This window comes from Oncorhynchus mykiss, chromosome 15, assembly GCF_013265735.2.
Source record: "Oncorhynchus mykiss isolate Arlee chromosome 15, USDA_OmykA_1.1, whole genome shotgun sequence".
NCBI lineage: Eukaryota > Metazoa > Chordata > Actinopteri > Salmoniformes > Salmonidae > Oncorhynchus > Oncorhynchus mykiss.
In genome coordinates this window covers 45,810,057-45,831,617 of record NC_048579.1, presented here as the reverse complement: position 1 = coordinate 45,831,617, position 21,561 = coordinate 45,810,057, and the positions used below count along the sequence as shown (strand labels likewise).

General features: G+C 42.7%; 1 protein-coding gene across 5 annotated transcripts in view; it reads right to left on the bottom strand.

Annotated features, from left to right (window-relative positions):
• Positions 1-528: 528 nt before the first annotated feature.
• LOC110490152 (ubiquitin carboxyl-terminal hydrolase 15) overlaps positions 529-21,561 on the bottom strand; it is a 40,451-nt gene continuing 19,418 nt past the window's right edge. For all 5 annotated transcript variants that reach the window (XM_021563356.2, XM_021563358.2, XM_021563357.2 and 2 more), the window contains 15 exons: positions 13,437-13,578; positions 12,766-12,939; positions 11,920-12,078; positions 10,744-10,968; positions 10,161-10,244; positions 8,669-8,763; positions 7,872-8,060; positions 6,728-6,843; positions 6,114-6,422; positions 5,831-5,901; positions 4,636-4,751; positions 4,242-4,391; positions 3,691-3,794; positions 3,377-3,465; positions 529-3,267 (listed from right to left, as the gene is read on the bottom strand). In XM_021563356.2, coding sequence (XP_021419031.2) covers positions 3,034-3,267; positions 3,377-3,465; positions 3,691-3,794; positions 4,242-4,391; positions 4,636-4,751; positions 5,831-5,901; positions 6,114-6,422; positions 6,728-6,843; positions 7,872-8,060; positions 8,669-8,763; positions 10,161-10,244; positions 10,744-10,968; positions 11,920-12,078; positions 12,766-12,939; positions 13,437-13,578 — 2,257 coding nt within the window. In that variant the 3' untranslated portion in view covers positions 529-3,033. The remainder of the gene's footprint in view (positions 3,268-3,376; positions 3,466-3,690; positions 3,795-4,241; positions 4,392-4,635; positions 4,752-5,830; positions 5,902-6,113; positions 6,423-6,727; positions 6,844-7,871; positions 8,061-8,668; positions 8,764-10,160; positions 10,245-10,743; positions 10,969-11,919; positions 12,079-12,765; positions 12,940-13,436; positions 13,579-21,561) is intronic.

The following is a 21,561-nucleotide window of genomic DNA, read 5'->3' as shown; positions in this document are numbered from 1 at the left end:
TTCTCCAGCTCCTTTCCGCGATCCGTGTGGAAAGGGAATGAGTAGTATGCGATCAACTGTGGATACAATTCGCGGGAAACTTCAGACTGGGCGTAAAGAACAGCACCATTCGTATTGGGTAATAGGAAAGGTAGTATTTCAATTCATGCGCAAAATGTTGGCCATTGCGATTTTGGGTGAAATTCTAAAATGCACCAGACCAATTCTGAAGAAGTCTCTAATGGATAAGCAAGTCAGTCAGACAAAATGGTCATCTATGTTTGTGCTGAGCTTCAACACCTCAGAACCTCGGACAAAATATGTTTTAGTATAGTATGAATAGGCCATAATAGCCAGTCATGGTCCAGCTTCAACCACAAGAGGGCCTCTATTTCCAATTTCTTGGTTGAGCCAGGAATGCTCCTGTGTTATACATTTACCTCCCGAGGGCACGAACACCCAATCCGAGTCATTATCAATCAAGTTAAATATATAGCCTACACAACCTTAAGGTTGGAAATTCTGAATAGTTTACAGAGAAAAAAAGAGTTCTAGGCTTTACACAACTTTATTGAAGTTTGTGTGTAAATATACATGCACATTTCAAATGTAAACCCAAGTGAACTCAAGCGCAGCCAAACCTGGAAACCCCCATGTCATGCAAAGGATGCCTGAATATATTCACCTTTACAAAAAAAATCTGAACAATAGCACATCCTGTCAAAAAGATCCAATCCCCCAGAAGAGAAAAGCACAGGTAAGAATTCTGTCTCTCCCAAATGGCACCCTATTCCCTATATAGGGCACTACTTTTGACGAGAGCTCTATGCAGTATACGGCGCCATTTCAGACAAAACCCTGAATTTGTGGTCTATGAACCCAAATCCCCATTACATCTTCGATCTTGCCAAGGTCTTTAAATATATTTTTTATTATTTTTTAAATGCTTCCATATAAATAAATAAATGTTATCAAATGTGCACTCACAGAGTGAACTCTTATGTACAGTACTATATATGCTATATGCAATCACCACATCTCACCCACTCATGCTGATCAGTAATTCACCCATCCCTCCCACTCTCTAGAGAGAAAGACCCTACTCCACACACCAACCACAATGAAGCATTATTTTCCCTTGGAAGAGAGGACACATACAGCAGTACCCAGGTATTTCTATCAAAGGTAATGAACCCCCTACTAGTTCCCCCCTCACATTTAACCAAAGCAAGACAAGAAGAGGCACAAAAAAAAAAAAAACTGGCATTACAAGTGGATCAGTTCAAGTCAGTCATTCAGCATACATTCCGGCTCTCGTGTTTGATTTTTAAAAATATTTTTAATTGGTTGATTTCCGGTAGCAGCGGTCGCTATTCATGGATGTTTCTATTGGGGACAGCAAAGACAGGGTGTGAGGGTGTGTACATAAGTGTTCCTGTGAGTGTAGGAATTAGTTTCAGCTCGTATCGGTGTCCTGTTTAAGTGTAGGTGCGCGTGCGTTTGTGTTTCGGGGCCATGCACAGACAACGTGACGTAATAATGTGCTAAAGGCTACAATCTGAGATTAAGAGTTAAGGCTGAGGTGATCCAACCAAGAGACAGAAATCTAATGTATCACCAATATTCATCATCTCAAAAAGCCTCTAGAAGGAGCAGGTAGTGGAGGAGAGGCTCAATAAGCCGTGTAAAGCTAGTAACGCAACATAAAGCCTAAGAGGTGGGTCCGTCCCAGAAAAGCCCTTACCTCCTAAGCAAACACGTCTCCTAATCACTTACGAAGATCTGAAAGAATTGGATGTAAGCAATATGGTAGCCAACTTGTCATGTGACAGGTAAGGTGAATTTTTCGCCCCATTTCTCACCCCCATCTGATGATTTCAGATCTACAAAAGTGTCTAGGGGTTTAAGGGTTGTTTCTGGACCTTGACCTTGGCTTCATGCGGCTTGGAGGATACTTACTGTAGTGACCAGCAGAAGAAAAAAAAATAACAGAACTTAATCACAAGGCTCATATTGTGTACATTAGTTGTGTGTCTAAAATGGAAGTTCACCACATGACTAGTTTGGCTGTTTTACATTATGAAATGTATTTTGCTCTTCTTCTTCCTCCTCACATACACAAAGCAGAGTAGGAGGGCTGATCTAGGATCAGGTCCCCCCTGTCCATATAACCTTATTCATTATGATCATAAAGGTTGAAAATGATCCTAGATCAGCACTCTTAATCTACACAGAGCAGTCACTATGTGTGGATGCGTGTTCTGTTGACCACAGTGTTTAAAGGCAGCGTTCAAAGCGTTTTAACTGAGAAGACCTTGGCTCAGAGTAATTTGTAAAACAATTGCAGTATGTGGCACTAATATTCAATTCATTATAAAAAAAAGGGAGTGCAGGTGACTGTGCAACAAAATAAAAGTGTAAGGACGAATCCCCAAAAAGGCTTCAGCGCATCATGAAAACTTAATAATAATAATAATTCAGTGTTCATTCAAAAAAAATATTTACAAGGCCTAGCTTAAAAATAATGGTATGCCAATGCATTGCTCTCTCAGAAATATAAAAACATAACAAAATTAAAGCAGGTGGGTGGGAGAGAGGGAGTATCGGTTCGAAGCGCCAAAGCAGTGACACCACTGCACTGTGACATTCTGTGTTTGATACTATGATGTACTGAACTCTGGCCTTCCTAACACTTCTAATGGATCCATTCGATTTCAGTATGATGTCCTTGTTCAGAATCAGAACAGAGCTTGACATCTTTTTCCTCCAGAGTGAATGATTCATGTAGAATGGACATGGAGGAGAATCACTGCGACCCGAATAAGACCGGTCGGACGGACCACAGACAACTATAGGCCCTGATTTCTTTAGTAATGTTGCTTCGGTGTTCCAGCACTAACAAACTTCTCAGTGGTTAGTTTCCCCTGGTAGCCCACTCATTGTAGGCCTGGATGGTGTCAGAGATCAGCCTCAGGCCTGGCACACTGCTCTGTGTCTGTCGATATGGCTTAGGATGGATATTATTGTCTCTCGCTCTGTCTCCGTTTCTCCAGCTCATTTGGTTTTCATGGTGACATTGTCGTTGACATCCTCTTCGTCGCTCTGAACTGAAGCAGAGGCTCCCTGGGATGAGGCGACGCTCTTCCTCTCCTCCTTCCCTTCTCTGTTCTCCTCCACCTCCTCCTCTCTCTCCTCCTCCTCCTCCTCCTCCTCTCGGTCCAGATTAAAGTAGCCTGTTCCCTTCACTGTGTCCTGGCGCTGGTAGAACAGCACGTACGCTGCTTTGGACTGAACACACACACACATATATATATATATATATATATGAAGTGCACATTCAATTCACACTGGGCAGTGCTGTGTATCTGACAAGATGTTAGAAGACTATGGAACTCACCACTATCTGATCTTCGTTGGCTGGAGAGACACTGCTGTCGTCAAAGTTGTACCACTTGTCATCATCCTTGTTCTTCGCATAAGCAGTATCTAAGTGTCCCAAAGATAAGATGAGAAGATGAGCATTTGTCTGCTAAAAGCAAGCATGGAATTAAGACTGTTGATTCAACTTCCTTGTTTGAATCAACTCGGATAAGACCATGGCTAGCAATGTCTGAATTTACCATTTTGAATACACGTTACGTTCAAATTCACATTACGCTTCTAGTGTTTATGACTAAATTGTCAAATAAAAATACTTAAATTCAGACTTACAGTGTCCTCCTCCCATGCCTCCATAGTGATTGGAGACCGCAATGAGATCGTAGCGACAGGGACCAGCATTAGGGTCGATCAGGAACTCTGACATTTCCATGTCACTGGAGAAAGAATCACACAAAGAACCATTCATGAGGGGGAGAATTCCTTGTTTTCTCTTCAAGAGATATTTAACATTTGTATAAGTGATTTAGGCAATGAGGCCCTTTAACCTTTAACTAGTTCCCCAGAGTCAGATGAACTTGTGGATAGCATTTTTTATGTCTGTGTCCTGTATGAAGGAAGTTAGAGGTAGTTTTGTGAGCCAATGCTAACTAGGGTCAGCACAATGACGAAGTGTATGGGCATGCAGGTCAGCAACTTCCTTCAAACTGCTCGCAGAGACATAAAAATTGTATCCACAAGTTCATCGGACACTGGGGAAGTAGATCAAAATCCAGAAGCATCCCTATAAGCCACAGGGAAACAGCTGAATGTTTTTAATTTACACAATTATACTTGTTCATAAACTTTGACAGAAAAGTATGTCCGTCTGGTCAAAACCGTACCTGAGTGGGAAGTCGACTAGTGAATCCAGCTTGTCCCTCATATATCTGCTGTAGGAGAAGCGTTTCAGATGGACCACCAGGACTGGAGGCAGAGACCACAGGTCTAGCTTCTTAGTGGCCTGCTGGTGCTCCTTGCAGTTTGGACAGTACCTGGGATAGATTAATTAATTATTATATTTTATGTGACAATTTTTTTTAAAAGCATATACTTTCTTAGTACCTGAGACAGCCAGGATAAATTACGCATCAGCCCAAATTACAGAAGATTTTAGTTCTGGGTTAATGGAGATTAATATCATGTTAAAACATGTTAATATTTATTTTGAGAGAACTATTCTTTTAAAAGTTCATTATTTTTCTTTATTAGCCTTGACAATATGAAGTTAAGTCTCACCATGGGTCCTCGGCTCCGAGCTTCTCTTTGGTGGTGAACAGCTCGATGCAGTCTTTCAGTTTGAAGAAGGCTTTCTTCTGAGGCTTATACTCCATGCTCTCATGCTTCTCAAAGTCCTGTTCACAGACAGTGAGATTTGTTATTACTTATTTAGTACAGTATTATTACCATCCAAGGCTTAAAGAGAGACATTCATTCTACAACAGTGTTTTCCAAGCCTCTCCTCAAATACCTCCAGCCATTCTAACTATTTGATCTACAAACTAGCACACAAGGTTTGGGAAACACTGTTTCAGTTTGAATGCATAAGGACAGACACAGTCTGGCGTGAATTGATATACTGTACACCCCTCTGTATTTATTTAGACAGAGACGCAAACATTTGTAAATTTGGCTCTATACTCCAGCATTTTTGATTTTAGATCAAATGTTTCATATCAGGCGACCCGCCCCCCCGCTAACCTCTCACCATTACCAATAACAGGGGTGGTTAATATTTTGGGGGGATAATGATCTTTGTGGCTCTGTAACTTTCTTACGTATCAATATTCATGATTATCCATAATCATGGTACCATTCACATTCATGTCTTTTAAAAATAAAAATACAGCCCCCATCCCCGCAGGCCGTCATTGTAAATAAGAATTTGCTCTTAACTGACTTGCCTAGTTAAATCAAGGTTAAAATAAAATAAAAATGTAAATGTAGAAGTGTTCAGAAACATTTATTCTTATTTACAATAAGTGACTCCAAAATGATAATACATTATTCACCATTCAGCTCCTACTGGGCAAAACACAACCAAAACAAACTGCAAATGCATCCAACAAGTTTGAAGAGTCACAAGCTTGATGTAGTCTAGGAATATGGGACCAAATATTAAACTTCTGACCACTTTAATCCACTATAAGTTAATTTGTCCAAATACTTATGGGAAAAAAAAGTATTCCAATGGGGGGACTAGATACACAGTGACTTCATTTCTAAATGGTAAAACATATGTATGAATATACACTCAAATAAAAAAAGGTGACATTCTGTACTGTCACCCCTTGTATGAAACATTTTATCTCAAATAAGAAAATGCTGGAGTATAGGGCCATATTTTCACATTTTATCTTCACTGTCCAAATAAATACAGAGGGTAGTGTAAGTAAAATGGTTTCTAGTGTTAGAGGAGAGTAGAAAGCCTTACCTCCGTGATACCCTCATCAAAGTGTTTTTTCTTGACCTCTGGTTCCCAGTCCAAAGAGAGATAGGACTGGTCTGTTACAGAGAGAGAGCAATATACCCTTAAATACTCATTGTAAAGGTGAGAATATAACAGCACAAGAAAGGTGGATTGGGCATTAAGAACTAGTAGAGGCACTGCTTTGTGCTTACAATAAGTATAATGTTACTAGAATGTTACCATGTTATTATCTTTATTGGAGGGTTTCAACTTCATCTGTGTACTATATGTAAAATGCCCATCTTACCACTGAGTCTGAGGTGTCCCTCGTCGAACCGGATGTGCCGCGGTTCCTCCTTGATTAAGCTGAAGTCAGTCTTGCCCATGTTGTTAAACTGGAATGTAAACAATCTCTTCTTCTCCCCCATCGTCATAGACGTTTGGTTCTGGTGACCTTTGGTCCCCGAGTTCTCTCCCCCTGGACCAACCCCATTCTCCAGCTCGTTGTCCCCACCACCCACAGAGTCCTCTGATTGGCTGTTGTCATTCTCAGAGGGCAGCTCCTGGTCCTGACTGGATTCGTCGTCTCCATCCTGCTCATCAGTCTCCATCTCGCCTGGAATGGAGTGGATCAGCTGATCAGATTTTGGAATAGCTTTATCGACAGGGGTGACATTTTTTATTTAACCTTTATTTAATGCTGAGACCATAGTCTCTTTCGCAGGCGAGCCCTGCATGAACACATCAATAAAACAATTACACGATACATTTCTATTTACACATCTATTTACACATCAATTACAAAATACATCAAAGGGAAAGACAGAACACAAATCATATGAAACAAACACATTGTTCAGGAAAAGTCCCAGGTGAGTGCATGTGTAAGTGTGTCTGTTTGAGCGTGTGTATATTACGTACTGGGAGAGCCCTCCTCCAGGACCCCATTGGTAGCATTGCCATTGACAATATGTTGTTTAGAAGAAGGGGTTGTCTCCTCAGTGTCGTCCTCCTCAACGACAGAACGCACAAACCGACTGCACCATACAACACAAAACACTAATATAAATCAGTTCCCATTCAAAACATACAGACATAGTCCAACAACATCTAACAGCTCAACATCATTTATATGCTCCCCCCGAAGAAAGAAACATCCACCCTCAGTGCTGTTAGTACTCAGTTCATCAGTGCTCGGGACATTGTGTCAAAGCCTTGTTTACACTAGTAACTAAAAAGGTTCCTTAGAAACAATGAAAAGAGCAATCAAATGTATTAATATATTCATTTTTACATCAACATCTTGTCACAATTAGGCTAAGTACTTAACAAGAGCGCAGAGCACAAGGGTAGTTAATGGCAGTTTCTGAGATGGTTACCTACCCACCAGAGGCGTAGCAATAGCATGTTGTAAAGCTTGCTGTAGTGCATGTATGTGATTTGTGGAATAAATTGTATTTTTTTCCTCAATCAACACAATACACCCCATAATGACAAAGCAAAAACTTAAATATCACATTTACATAAGTATTCAGACCCTTTACTCAGTACTTTGTTTTAGCACCTGCATTTGGGGAGTTTCTCCCATTATTCTCTGCAGATCCTCTCAAGCTCTGTCAGTTTGGACGGGGAGCGTCAGGATCGAGGGAAAGATGATGAAAAGAGCAAAGTACTTGATGAAAGCCTACTCCAGAGCACTCAGTACCTCAGACTGGGGTGAAGGATCACCTTCCAACAGGACAATGACTAAGCACACAGCCAAGACAACGCAGTAGTGGTTTCGGGACAAGTCTCTGAATGTCTTTGAGTGGCCCAGCCAGAGACCGGACTTGAACCTGATCGAACATCTCTGGAGAGACCTGAAAATAGCCGCGTAGCGACGCTCCCTGTTTGAGAGGATTGGTAGAGAAGAATCGGAGAAACGCCCCAAATACAGGTGTGCCAAGCTTGTACCGTCATACCCAAGAAGACCAGAGGCTGTAATCGCTGCTAAAGGTGTTTCAACAAAGTACTGAGTAAAGGTCTGAATACTGTTGTAGAACACGTGTGTGTGCGTGTGACCCACCAGAGGTGTAGCAGCAGCATGTTGTAGAGCTTGTCCTCGCTGAGTGTTCTGGGGACAGTGATGAGGAAGGGCTGGCCAAACAGAGGAGTGGAGGTGTGGTTGTACCCTGACTGCTTGTACTTTTCTCTAAGGTGGACTGGGATCACCACATGGTCTGTGTCCTCCAGCCGGTTCACTGCCACCTCAAAGCTGTACAACAAGGAGAGTTATTTTTCCCCCCATTAATTGAATCTTTATTTACTATGGCAAGTCAGTTAAGAGCCACCCTCTGCGGGCTTGGAAATAACCAGATGCATCCGGTTTTCAGGGGAAATGGAAAGAGCCTGTGACGTGACTACCGTTTTTAAATGTTAACAAGGCGACACTCCATCTTAACTCCTCCTCCATATTGACTGGATTGGTTGAACGGTGCACAAGAGAACCTGTGCAGATTTTTTTCTTTCTCGTCTGGACAAGGAAAGAAACCCCGCTCAGATGCATGCTACGTTAAGTTAGTTACTAAGATCAAATGCACTGCCACCTCAAAACTACAGAACTATAGGGTAGGGTGAATGTGTTGCAGATGTTTGCATCTTTGGTAAGTTAAGGGTCGTATTCATTCGGGCATACCGTAGCAAAACGTTTTGCATGGGAAAACAGTGTTTCCTATTGGACAGGTTCAGGTAGTCCCTTCTGGTTTCAGTCCATGCCCTTCTGTTTGGTGCCTAATGAATATGACCCAGATCTAACACTTGAGGGAGAGTAGACAGTGCTTCATCCAGCTGCCTTCATCAGAAAAGTCTGTATCTGACACTCACACATAGATGTCGTCCCTCTCCATGATGCTGCTGAGGTTCTCATTGGTGGCAAAGATACGATGGAACCGGTGGTTGTAGATATCTGTTACAATCATCTGAATTTGGAAAGAAAATAAAAACATCTTAAGTACACATAGTGCATTCGGAAAGTATTCAGACCCCTTGACTTTTTCCACATTTTGTTACGTTACTTATTCTAAAATTGATTAAATAGCTTTTTTTGCTGATCAATCTACACACAATACCCAATAATGACAAAGCAAAAACAGATTTAGATTTTTTGCAAATGTATAAATAAACCATTTAAATATTACATTTACATACGTTTTCAGACCCTTTACTCAGTACTTTGTTGAAGCACCTTTGGCAGCGATTACAGCCTCGAGTGTTCTTGGGTATGATGCTACAAGCTTGGCACACTTGTTTTTGGGGAGTTTCTCCAATTCTTCTCTGCAGATCCTCTCAAGCTCTGTCAGGTCGGATGGGGAGCGTCGCTGCACAGCTATTTTCAGGTCTCTCCAGAGATGTTTGATCGGGTTCAAGTCTGGGCTCTCGCTGGGTCACTCAAGGACATTGAGACTTGTCCCGAAGCCACTCATGTGTTGTCTTGGGTGTGTGCTTAGGTCGTTGTCCTGTTGGAAGGTGAATCTTTGCCCCAGTCTGAGATCCTGAGCGCTCTGGAGCAGGTTTTCATCAAGGATCTCTCTGTACATAGCCTCATTCCTGACTAGTCTCCCAGTCCCTGCAGCTGAAAAACATCCCCACAGCATGATGCTGCCACCACCATGCTTCACCATAGGGATGGTGCCAGGTTTCCTCCAGACGTGACGCTTGGCATACAGGCTAAATAGTTCAATCTTGGTTTCATCAGACCAGAGAATCTTGTTTGTCATGGTCTGAAAGTCCTTTAGGCGCCTTTTGGCCAACTCCAGGCGGGCTGTCATGTACCTTTTACTTTTACCGACCTCATGGCTTGGTTTTGGCTCTGACATGCACTGTCAACTGTGGGGCCTTTCCAAATCATGTCCAATCAATTGCATTTACCACAGGTGGACTCCAATCAAGTTGTAGAAACATCATAAGGTTGATAAATTGAATCAGTTCAATTTCGAGTCTCATAGCAAAGGGTCTGAATTCTTATTCAAATAAGATGTCTGTTTTTTATTTGTAATAAATTTGCTGAAATTTCCCCAAAACTGTGTTCACTGTCATTATGGGGTATTGTGTGTAGATTGATGAGGAAAAAAATAATTTGATCAATTTTAGAATAAAGGCTGTAATGTAATTAAATCTGGAAAACGTGAAGGGGTCTGAATACTTCCCGAATGCACTGTACACCATTCCAGAGCGTACATTTTAATGTAGCCTATATTTAACCAGGTATAAAACCCCTTGAGGTTAAAAAAACAATTTTTTGAGGGAGAACTGATTTAGTTAAGAGCAGGCAGGACAGAAGTTTGTGTGTGTGTGTGTGTGTGTGTGTGTATCTTACCTTCTCAGCAGGGACACCAGATAGAGTGGAGAGCGAAGTACAGAGGTCTGATATGTAGCCCACCTTGGGCACAGTCAGTTTATACTGAAACACAGAGAAAGACAAATGGCCATTAAGCCGGGGTCCTAAGATTAACTCATAACTTAATCCGCAAGAGCAGAATTTCCCAAACCCCATGAAGAATGAATAGCTGCAGATTCATTAAATATACACCAAGCCTTCAAAATGTATTGATAAAAAGGACCTCCCTCCAGTTTCCATCTGTCCCTATTCAGAGCATAAGCTGATTACAAATACTCAAATCCACTTCAGAGGATATCCATTAAAAAGCAGAGAATATTGTGGGTGACCACAATATGTGAAGGATGACTAATTTCTAGGTAGGCGGTAACAGCTCTGTACCTGTGTGGGTTTGGTCAGGGGTTCCAGACTGACATTAGTCATTTTCACATGGTACAAAACAGAAGCAAGCAGGCCAAAACGGGGAGGTGCTATCCAATAAGAAACATTTGTTTTTGTTTTCAGTTGTAAAAGCTTTTGCTACAGTGTGCACTAATGAATACAACCCAGATACTGTAGTTACCTGTGTGGGTCTGGCCAGGGGGTCCAGCCTGACCAGGTAGACCTCCAGAGTGCGCTCCTTTTTCATGGGCAGCGGCAGCGTCAGGTAGCAGAAGGGGTCAAAGGTGACGGAGACCTTGGCGCAGACAGGGCACACCAGGGTGGACTTGAAGAGGCCGTGGAAGATGTCCACGATGATGGAGTCGTTCCTCTTGATGTGGTTTTCCCACGCCTCCTCGGCCACCACCTACAGACACACAGAGGGGAGGGAAGATAGAGAGGAACCATTTTTGACAAAGGGTGAAATAGCAACAATGGAGTGTCTGGAGGAGGTATAGTACTATGATAGCGTTTATTCCCACTACTGGATTTGCTTTTCTCCTCAGCCACGACATACCGTTACACAGAGGGGAAGGGAAAGACTCAAACTATTTAGATATGCGGTGAAGGGTCACATGGAGTGTGTGGTGGTACAACTATTCCCAAAACTCCTTGGCAAACACCTACAGTCGTCACACAGAGGGGAGGGATATGGCTGAGATACCATTTTGACATAAGCCAAGAGAACACTATGGCGTGGTACACTGTTTTTAATAATTGTTTTACTCTAGATACATGCCTACAGTCTTACAGAAGGGAAGAAAAGCAATGCCATCAGAAACATAGCCGAGACAGACTATAAACTATAATAATGGTTGTTACAGCCATGTCTCAAGGCTATGAGACACCATTTCAACAGACTAAAATGACACAGTGGAGTGACTGGAGGTGTGAACACTGTTTGTTCCCACTGCGACTGGTTCTCCTTCAGAAACACATTGGCTACAGAGTCGATAATGAGGTTATAAGACTTGGCGCAAGATCTGGCATATTTCCTGCCATTCAATTGGTCATTAAAATTAATGATATACCCATTGATTCTTGAATATAAATGCCTCATTGGGCTGAAACACCAAACTCAAGATTGTGGCTTTAAAGATAAAGATTTCCATTTAAACAATCAACGCACAAAAACAACTGAATGAGTGTTGAGTGCCAGACAGAGCAAGACTACCTGGGACCACAGAGAACAATTTGCCCAGCTGTGTACTGTAGCTATGATGCAATGTATTTGTTGTGCATGGTCCCTGACAAATTGTAAAGCGAATGAAACTAAACTAATAAAATAAAGAGTGACAGCAAGCTATCAGTAACAGACCTTGTCAGGCCTGCCCTCAGCATCTTTGAGCAGGATGTAGGGTTTCTTCCTGATGCGGTTCAGGTCCTCGTGTAGACCATCCAACAGGAAGGCCAGCAGCTCATGAGAGTCCTGCTGCTGGTAGCCTGAGAACTGGGGGGCGAAGCGACCCACCTGGGTCTGGAGGGAGGGGAGAACATAGACACACACACACACACAGGTTCAGCAACAGATCTATAGGAAATTCCAAATTGACACCTCACCCCTAGGGATCTTGTGTAGATTGAATTGGTGGAAGCAACCAAAATAGCACAGATTCCACCAACCTGTAGCCTGTCAGTTAGCAAAGTAGGAATATTGCCATATTTCTTATATGTGTGATCCTTTCTGATCTACTCTAGAGCAGTGGTGTAATCGATGGTGAACGCACATAAACACCGCTTACGCACCTTTTCTATTTTGCGTGAATGTTTACCCACCCATTGCGGAAAACCAGATTGAAAGTATAGAGAGCGTTACTTTATTCACCACGAACGGAAATCAGTGTTTACTCACCCATTCTTTCTACCACTTGTGGGTCTAAGGGTCAATTTGGGATTGTGCACATCATAGCTGCATTTCAATCCAGAATCAAGGCAGAAGTGAGGGAACAACTTTCAGACCATGTGAATTTCAGAAGTTGGTATGGGTACAGTACAGGGTTGGAGTCAATTCCATTTAAATTCCAGTCAATTCAGAATGTAAACCAAATTCCAATTACACATTTTCCCAATTAAAAAGCATTGAAGATAATTGGAATTTCAGTGTACCTTCTGAAATGCCTGGAATGGAAATGGACTCGACAACAACCCTGGTGCCGTAAATTACCTTGAAAGGCCGTGGTGTGACGTAGCTGTACTTCCCAGACCACGACTGCTTGGTGATCTCAGCGTAGGCCTTGGCGATCTCCCCTTTCATTCCCAGGGGGTTGTCCTCGTTCAACTCATCGTTGTACTTGTCTTTCAGGAAATACTCGGTGAGAGGAGGTACATTACTTAAACACTGCAGAAAAATATAAAGTATATAAAAAACAATTAAAGGTGGGAAAAGAAGCAGTAAAATATGCAAGAGACAGGGAATAATGAGAAAATCCAACAGTCAAAGGAATCACCTAAACCATCAGTATATTTCAATGCCAAAGGTCAATCAATACCCGCAGCTGTTCCTGCCATGATACAATTAAAAGCAATGCATACACACCAGAGTTCAGAGTTAACAGTTTTATGTATGTTTTTATTTAACTGTTATTTAACCAGTCAAGTCAGTAAAATAAAACTCATTCTTATTTACAATGTTGGCCAACCAAAAGGTAAAAGACCTCCTGCAGGGGCAGGGGCTGCGATAAAAGGGACCAAATACAGATCACGACAAGAGAGACACCACAACACTACATAAGACAACAACATAGTATGGCAGCAACACATGACAACACAACATGATAGCAGCACAACACATGGCACAAACATTATTGGGCAAGTTGAGGGGTTAGGGTATGGTACCTGCAGTGCAGAGTTCATGAAGCAGGTGTTTCCCAGGTTGGAAAGACCACACAGGCCAGCCCGCTCACTCTGCCTGCCCTCGGAGCACTCATAGCTGTTATAAGGGTGGTAGGACGGAAGGCTGTAGCTGGAGTTTTTCACACTGAAGAGGTTACATAACATCAGTCAGGCATATATAGAGAACATGGACTTAGCCTATTTCATATGGCTGGATAAAATTACTGGACGTTAACAAACAAATGCAGGCATAAAGTAGTGGTGTAATAATGTGCTGTTTGAAAGACGTACCGTTCAATTTATTTTTGTTAAGTAATTGCCTTAATCTTGTTTGGACCCCAGAAAGAGTAATGGGGATCGTTAATAAATAAAGGCTAGTGCCCACACACAAACCTTAAACATTTCAATTCAAATCCCCCAAACACAATTTCTTCCCATAAGGTCTTTCTAAATTCTCATTCAGTGTGGGGAGAAAGGTACAAAGTAAGAAAACACAGTTGTACAATAAAAAACAAAAAGCTGAAACCAACATAAAAAAAAAATGAAAACAGCTACAGTATATAGCACAGCTCCCAGTAGGGTCGGGTGATATAATAGCATTGTCTATCGACAATTATTGACAGCCAACAGATGGTGACAACTTTGTGATGTGATAGATGAAAATAAAAAATAAAACATGCAACATAAATTAAGACGACTGGGCAGGGCTGTCAACTGGGGAGCCAAGCCCAGCCAATCAGAATGAGTTCTTCCCCACAAAAATATCTTTATTACAGACAGAAATACACCCAAGAACTCCCCCACCCCTCCTCAGACGATCCTGCAGGTGAAGAAGCTGGATGTGGAGGTCCTGGTCTGGCGTCGTTACACATGGTCTGCTGTTGTGAGGCCGGTTGGATGTTATGCCAAATTCTCTAAAACGACGTTAGAGGTGGCTTATGGTATAGAAATGAACACTCAATTCTCTGGGAACAGTTCTGGTGGACATTCCTGCCGTTAGCATGCCAAACACACACTCCTTCAAAACTTTAGACATGTGGCATTGTGTTGAGACAACTGCATATTTTAAAGTGGCCTTTTTATGTCCCCAGCACAAGGTGCACCTGTGTAATGATCATGCCGTTTAATTAGCTTCTTGATACGCCACACCTGTCAGGTGGATGGATTATCTTGTCAAAGGAGAAATGCTCAATGAACAGGGATGTAGACAATTTGTGCACAAAATTCTAAAATAAGATTTATGTACGTATGAAAGATTTCGGGGACATTATTTCAGCTCACAAAACATGGGACAAACACTTTACATGTTTACATTTTTTGTTCAGTGTGTGAGATACTGTTAGTCTTGTGGTGTGTGTGAAGGGACACCTACTCATCATACATCTAATTACAAAATCTTGGGCATTAATCTGGAGTTGGTCCCCCCTTTGCTGCTATAACAGCCTCCACTCTTCTGGGAAGGCTTACCACTAGATGTTGAAACATTGCTGCGGGGACTTGCTTCCATTCAGCCCACAGAGCATTAGTGAGGTTGGGCAGTAATGTCTGGCGATTAGGCCTGGCTCGAAGTAGGCGTTCCAATTAATCCCAAAGGTGTTCGGTGGGATTGAGGACAGGGCTCTGTGCAGGCCAGTCAAGTTCTTCCACACCGATCTCAACAAACCATTTCTGTATGGACCTCGCTTTATGAACGGGGCATTGTCATGCTGACAGAAAAGGGCCTTCCCGAAAACTGTTGCCACAAAGTTGGAAGCACATCATCTAGTACATCATTGTATGCTGTAGCAATAAGATCTCCCTTAATTGGAACTAAGGGACCTAGCTTGAACCATGAAAAACAGCCCCAGACAATTTTCCCTCCTCCACCAAACTTTACAGTTTGCACTATGCAGGCCTGCCCAATGTATAGTGCATAAAGACAATGCTATCGCCAAACCCAGATTCGTCCGCCGGACTGCCAGATAGTTTACCGTGATTCATCACTCCAGAGAACGTGTTTCCACTGCTCCAGATTCCAATGGCGGAGAGCTTTACACCACTCCAGCCGACGCTTGGCATTGCGCATGGTGATCTTAGGCTTGTGTGCGGGCGGGGCTGCTCGGCCATTTCATGAAGCTCCCGACGAACAGTTATTGTGCTGACATTGCTTCCAGAGGCAGTTTAGAACTCAGTAGTGAGTGTTGCAGCCGAGGACAGACGATGGTTACGTTCTTCGGCGGTCCCGTTCTGAGAGGCTGAGACGCTTTTGCTCCTAGACGTTTCCACTTCACAATGTCAGCACTTACAGTTGACCAGGGCAGCTCTTGCAGGGTAGACATTAGACAAACTGACTTCTTGGAAAGGTGACATCCATGACAGTGCCACATTGCAAGTCAAGGAGCTCTTCAGTAAGGCAATTCTACTGCCAGTGTTTCTCTATGGAGATTGCATGGCTGTGTGGTCATACATACATGGGATGTTTTTGACATTTTAAGGATAGAAAATGTAGTATATCTGAATAGTACATGTACAGCAATAGTTAGAGTATGGGGATCAACTAGAATAAAGTACATACACTATAAACACAAAAGTATGTGGACAACCCTTCAAATGACTATTTCAGCCACACCCGTTGCTGACAGGTGTATACAATTGAGCACACCGCCATGCAATCTCCATAGACAAACATTGGCAGTAGAATGGCCTTACTGAAGAGCTCAGTGACTTTCAATGTAGCACCTTCATCATAATCACCAAACAGTGCCCAACCTCAGTAATGCTGGTGGCTGAATGGAAGCAAGTCCCTACGTTCCAACATCTAGTGGAACGCATTCCCAAAAGAGTGGAGGCTGTTATAGCAGCAAAGGGGGAACCAACCCCATTTTAATGCCCATGATTTTGCAATGAGACGTTCCACAAGGTGTCCACAAACCTTTGGTCATGTAGTGTACATATGAAGTAGGTAAAACAGTATGTAAACATTATTAAGTGACCAGTGTTCCACGACTATGTACAGCACATAGGACAGCAACCTCTAAGGTGCATGGTAGAGTACCCAGGTGGTAGCAGCACAGTTGAAAAATATATGGCAGGTAGAAATCAAAACTGGATGGGTAAGAGATAGATTGAAAGGTCGAGGGTAGCTGGAGGGTGGGACTATAAGGAAAAGAGGGATAACTGAAGTAAAATGTACAGTGGACATAAACATTATTCACTGCATTTGGTAAGTATTCAGGCCTTAATTTTATCCACATTGTTACAGCCTTATTCTAAAATTGATTAAAATAGTTTCCCCCCCATCATCATCAAAGCACAACACCCCATAATGACAAAGTTCACACCAAAAAAAAACATTTTTGCGAATGTATCAAAACAGGAAAAAACTGAAATATCACATTTACATAAGTATTCAGACCCTTTACTAAGTACTTTATTGTAGCACCTTTGGCAGCAATTACAGCCTCAAGTCTTCCTGGGTATTACGCTACAAGCTTGGCACACCTGTTTTTGGGGAATTTCTCCTATTCTTCTCTGCAGATCCTCTCTGTAGATCCTCTCAAGCGCATTCAGGTTGGATGGGGAGCGTAGCTACACAAATATTTTGTGTCCAAGTTCTGGCTGGGCCACTCAAGGACATTCAGAGACTTGTCCCAAAGCCACTCCTGCGTTGTCTTAGCTGTACAGGATCTCTGTACTTTGCTCTGTTACTTTTATAAATGTAACCTTCATTTAATTAGACAAGTCAGCTGAACAAATTCTTACTTACAGGTTTGGCCGGTGTGGGCCGTAATTGTAAGTTACGGCGTACACCGGCCAAACCTGGACGACGCTGGGCCAATTGTGAGCCGCCCTATGGCAATCACAGACGGTTGTGATACAGCCTGGATCTTTCCCTCGATCCCAATTGCTCAATTTGGCCGGGCAGCCAGCTCTAGGAAGAGTTCTGGTGGTTCCAAACCTCTTCCATTTAAGAATGATGGAAGCCACTGTGTGTTTTAGTACCCTTCCCCAGATCTGTAAATCGACACAATCCTGTCCCTGAGCTCTGCGGACAATTCCTTCGACCTCAGGGCTTGGTTTTTGCCCTGACATGCACAGTCAACTGTGGGACCTTATAGACAGGTGTGTGCCTTTCCAAATCATGTCCAATCAATTGAATTTACCAGGGTTGGACTCCAATCAAGTTGTAAAAACATCTCAAAGATGATCAATGGAAACAGGATGCACCTGAGCTCAATTAAGTCTCTTAGCAAAGAGTCTGAGTACTTATTTACATAAGGTATCTTTATTTTTTATACATTTGCCAACATTTGTAAAAACCTGTTTTCGCTTTGTCATTATGGGTTATTGTGTGAAGATTGAAGCGATTAAAAAATGTTTAAATACATTTTACAATAAAATGGTGAAAATCAAGGGCACCAATTACTTTCGGAATTAACTGTATGCATGTATGTATTGGAAGTAGAAGTCTAAGTATTTTCCATTAGTCTACTCCAATTAGGGGAGGAGTGGTATGGTTAGTGAACCATAAGAAAAATATATTTAAATAAAATATGGGGGATTGGGAATTAGGCAAACAATTACATTAATATTGCAGACTGACATCTATCAAAGCTGATCAACACTATCATCTGCATCTACATAATTACTAATATATTTATATGTATTTATTTATATACAGTAGACTGTAAAAAAATTATATTTATGCAAGTCAAGGAACTCAGATTTGATCCCATATACCTTGTCATTGTGATAATTATGAAACCATCGGCAAGCATCAGTTCCCAACCCTATCGAGGACAGCTTATTCAACAGACAAGGCAGCACAATACTTTAAGGCATTTGCAATATAATTTACAATAAGCATGGTAGCCGTAGTGGTGCTGCTTAGTTCTGAATCCGTATTGATTAACATTAAGTACACCATTTACAGATAGAAAATAATGTAGCTGTTTGTGGTCCAATGATTCTAGTTTTTTTCGCAAGACAGGGGATCCTGGAAATGGGTTGATAATTATCGAGATCACTACTATCCCCACCCTTACGGAGTGATAGCACCAAAGCTGCTTTCCACACTTGGAATATTTCCTGATACTAATGTTATATTTAAAAAAGTGTGTGTTACTGTGCCAGCAATGAGAAGCGCTGCATGCTGAAGCAAAGACGGGTCCAAAATGTCAGCCTCTAATGACTTCTTAGTGTCAATAGCTAATAAATGGGCAATAATTGCTGTTTCTCTGAGTTACCGAAAAGAAAAACCGAGACTAACATTTCCCAAGTCACGTGAGGTTGACTGATTATCCATCGAGGCAACTGGAGGCTGTACGTGGGGACAAACAGTCAACTGACTGGCCAAAACCAGTATGGTGACCATTTCTTTAAATAGGAAACCAGCAGAGATAAAATGCTGATTAAAAGCATCATAAATCTTAGCAGTTTCCTACATTACTGAAAAAGTTTAGGCAGGGAAGTAGCAGAATTACCTGGCTTCAGTGAACTAACTGTTTTCCGGAATTTAGCGTGTTCACTAACAGTCTGCCATAAGCGCTTAGGAAGTAGTTTGATTTGGCCTGTAACCTAGCTCACTACGATAAGAGAGCTTGTTCATCAGACAGTCACTGCTCCCCAAAGATTTGCCATTGCCTGAACTTAGCCTCTGCCCAGGCTTTCAACATCTTTCGTCAAAATCTTTCGTCCATAGTTTCATTCGATTTCGTGCCACCACCCAACTTCTGTTTTAGCGGATGTTTAAAAATGCTTATTTGTTTATTTTACTTTTGGGGGGTGTGGCTAATGCGGGCGATACATTCATATATCAATGTTTTATGGATAATCATGATAGGACAAAGGTTGTTGTCGCCCAACCCTAGCGCCCAATAATTACTCTAAACCTGAGGACACAGTCATCACATCTTAAAGACAACACACTTTGCAAATAGCCTCAACCCTAAAGCCTTGAGGTACAGCAAAAGGCCTTGCAACAGCAATAACAGTCAGACCTCTGGGAGTGGGGCGACGCTGCGTCCCATTGATCAAGGGGTGGTGTAGCAGCACCACCAGTAATACCACCACCGGCCCCAGCAGTAGAAGTGTTAGCATTAGCAGCCTGTTCACAGCTCAGCACTCTCTCCACCACGACCCTGCTCCTGTCTAAATCTGTCAAGGCGTTCGTCCTCAGCTCTGTCCTCAGCTCTGTCCTCAGCTCTGTCCTCAGCTCTGTCCTCAGCTCTGTCCTCAGCTCTGTCCTCAGCTCTGTCCTCAGCTCTGTCCTCAGGCACCACCAGCAGCACAGGAGCATCTCATCTCAAACGCTTTAACCATCCGACACCGGCCTCACAAAATCCATCTCCATAATGCGGCCCTAGTCCGGGGCTTAGTTCGATCCAGTCCTAATCCGATCCCAAAGTCCAGTTGTAGCTCAGCTCACTCCTTGCCCAGGCCTTGGTCTCAGAGCTAAATCCCAGTTCAGTTCAGACATGCAGCAGAGAGGCACAGTAAAGCGAGGCCCGTCCCGAGCACAACACAGTCAAACACAGCTAACGAAAAAAAAACTCCCTCCTCCTCCGTCAGTGTTCAAGTTTTGCAGTGCCTCTACTCACTCGCTCTCCGAGCCCTGCTATGTGACGGTGTCAATCCCTGCCCTGCCCTCTAGCATGCCCCTGCCCTGACGTGTGCTCTGCCTTGCTGCTACCAAAGGATAGCCTATTTATAGCAGCAGCTAGCTAAGCTACAACGATGGTCAAGAATCCGCTTCAGGAAGTAGAGGTACACAGATGGAGAGAGAGAGCGAGGGGGGGGCGAGAGTGGTAAAGGGAGAGGGGAGACAAGATAGAGGTGGAGTACAGAGTGGTACAGGAGAAGGAGAGATGTAGGGTGAAAGAGAGGAAGGGGTACAGGAGAGAGAAAGATGGGTAAAGGAAAGAAAGGGGATGTTCCTATCAAGATAGAGGGATGAGAGAGCTCAAGAAAAGGGAGGGTAAATAGCAGGGGGGGGGGGGGGGCCTGACAGCAGAGAATTCCTGCTGAGGCTGAAGAATGCATTGTGGCCAAATACAGGTACTTTCTCTAGTAGCTAGCTAGCTTCTTTAATATGCAATTAGGTATTCATATAACTGGGTCTCCTTAAGAATCTACTGTAGCCTGAGTAGAGAGCATAGCTGGAGGAGGATGTGAGGAGAATAATTAAGTAGGCATCTGTGTCGCAACACACACAGAGAGCGAGAGAGAGCGAGAGAGAGCGAGCGAGCGAGAGCGAGGTGGAAAGGGGGAGAGTGCAGATGAAATGCATTCTGAAGGTCACACAGGGACTGCAGAACATGCAGCACAATAAGCTCAGAGAGAGGAAGAAGAGGGAATACATAGAAAATGCGAACGAAAGGACTCACACTGTACACAGGGAGTCTAGGGACAGTGGCTCAGAACATATGCATCTTGTCCCACCCTATCCACAATCAAACAGTCAAAGACAAAAGACGCATCCTAGCATACTTAATCCTGGTTTGAAACATCCCAGATTAAAATAGCACCCTATCCATTATTCAATCCCAGAGCGGACCAAGCTGGCGCTGTACAGTGAGGAGTGGGTTGACAGGAAGGGGATCTGCAGGGAGATCCTATTCCCACATCGCCACCATGGAGTCCACAGAAACAAGAACACAATATGGAAATAAATCTACCATTAGTGTGCAATGGTGAAAACAGTAACGTGCTCGAACCGTAAGTGTGCTACATACATACATACATATCTCAGTAGTGTGCCCGTATTTCTCAGATGACGGGTAAAATAAAAATGCACATAGCCTATTTCCACACACAAGCCTTCAGTGATTGAGTGACACTGATATTACACCCATTCCAGCATGCAATGGTTCACAACTACAGTGGAAAATAAAACATTCCTCTTACTATTAGGCTATTGTTCAACTACTGGACAGTGACAACACAATCCACACCCACAGCAGTGGTGTCCAACCAAGGTCTCAGAGTTTCTGGGTTGCATGAGGCTCACACGAGCTATTGATTCTCACTCGAAGCGCCCACACAAAATTACTCTTCTTCAATCAAGTTAGTTAAGATTGAAATGTCAATTAAGCCATAATTCTGTCAATAGATAATGACTTAATCTGAGATGACATTCAAATACAGTTTA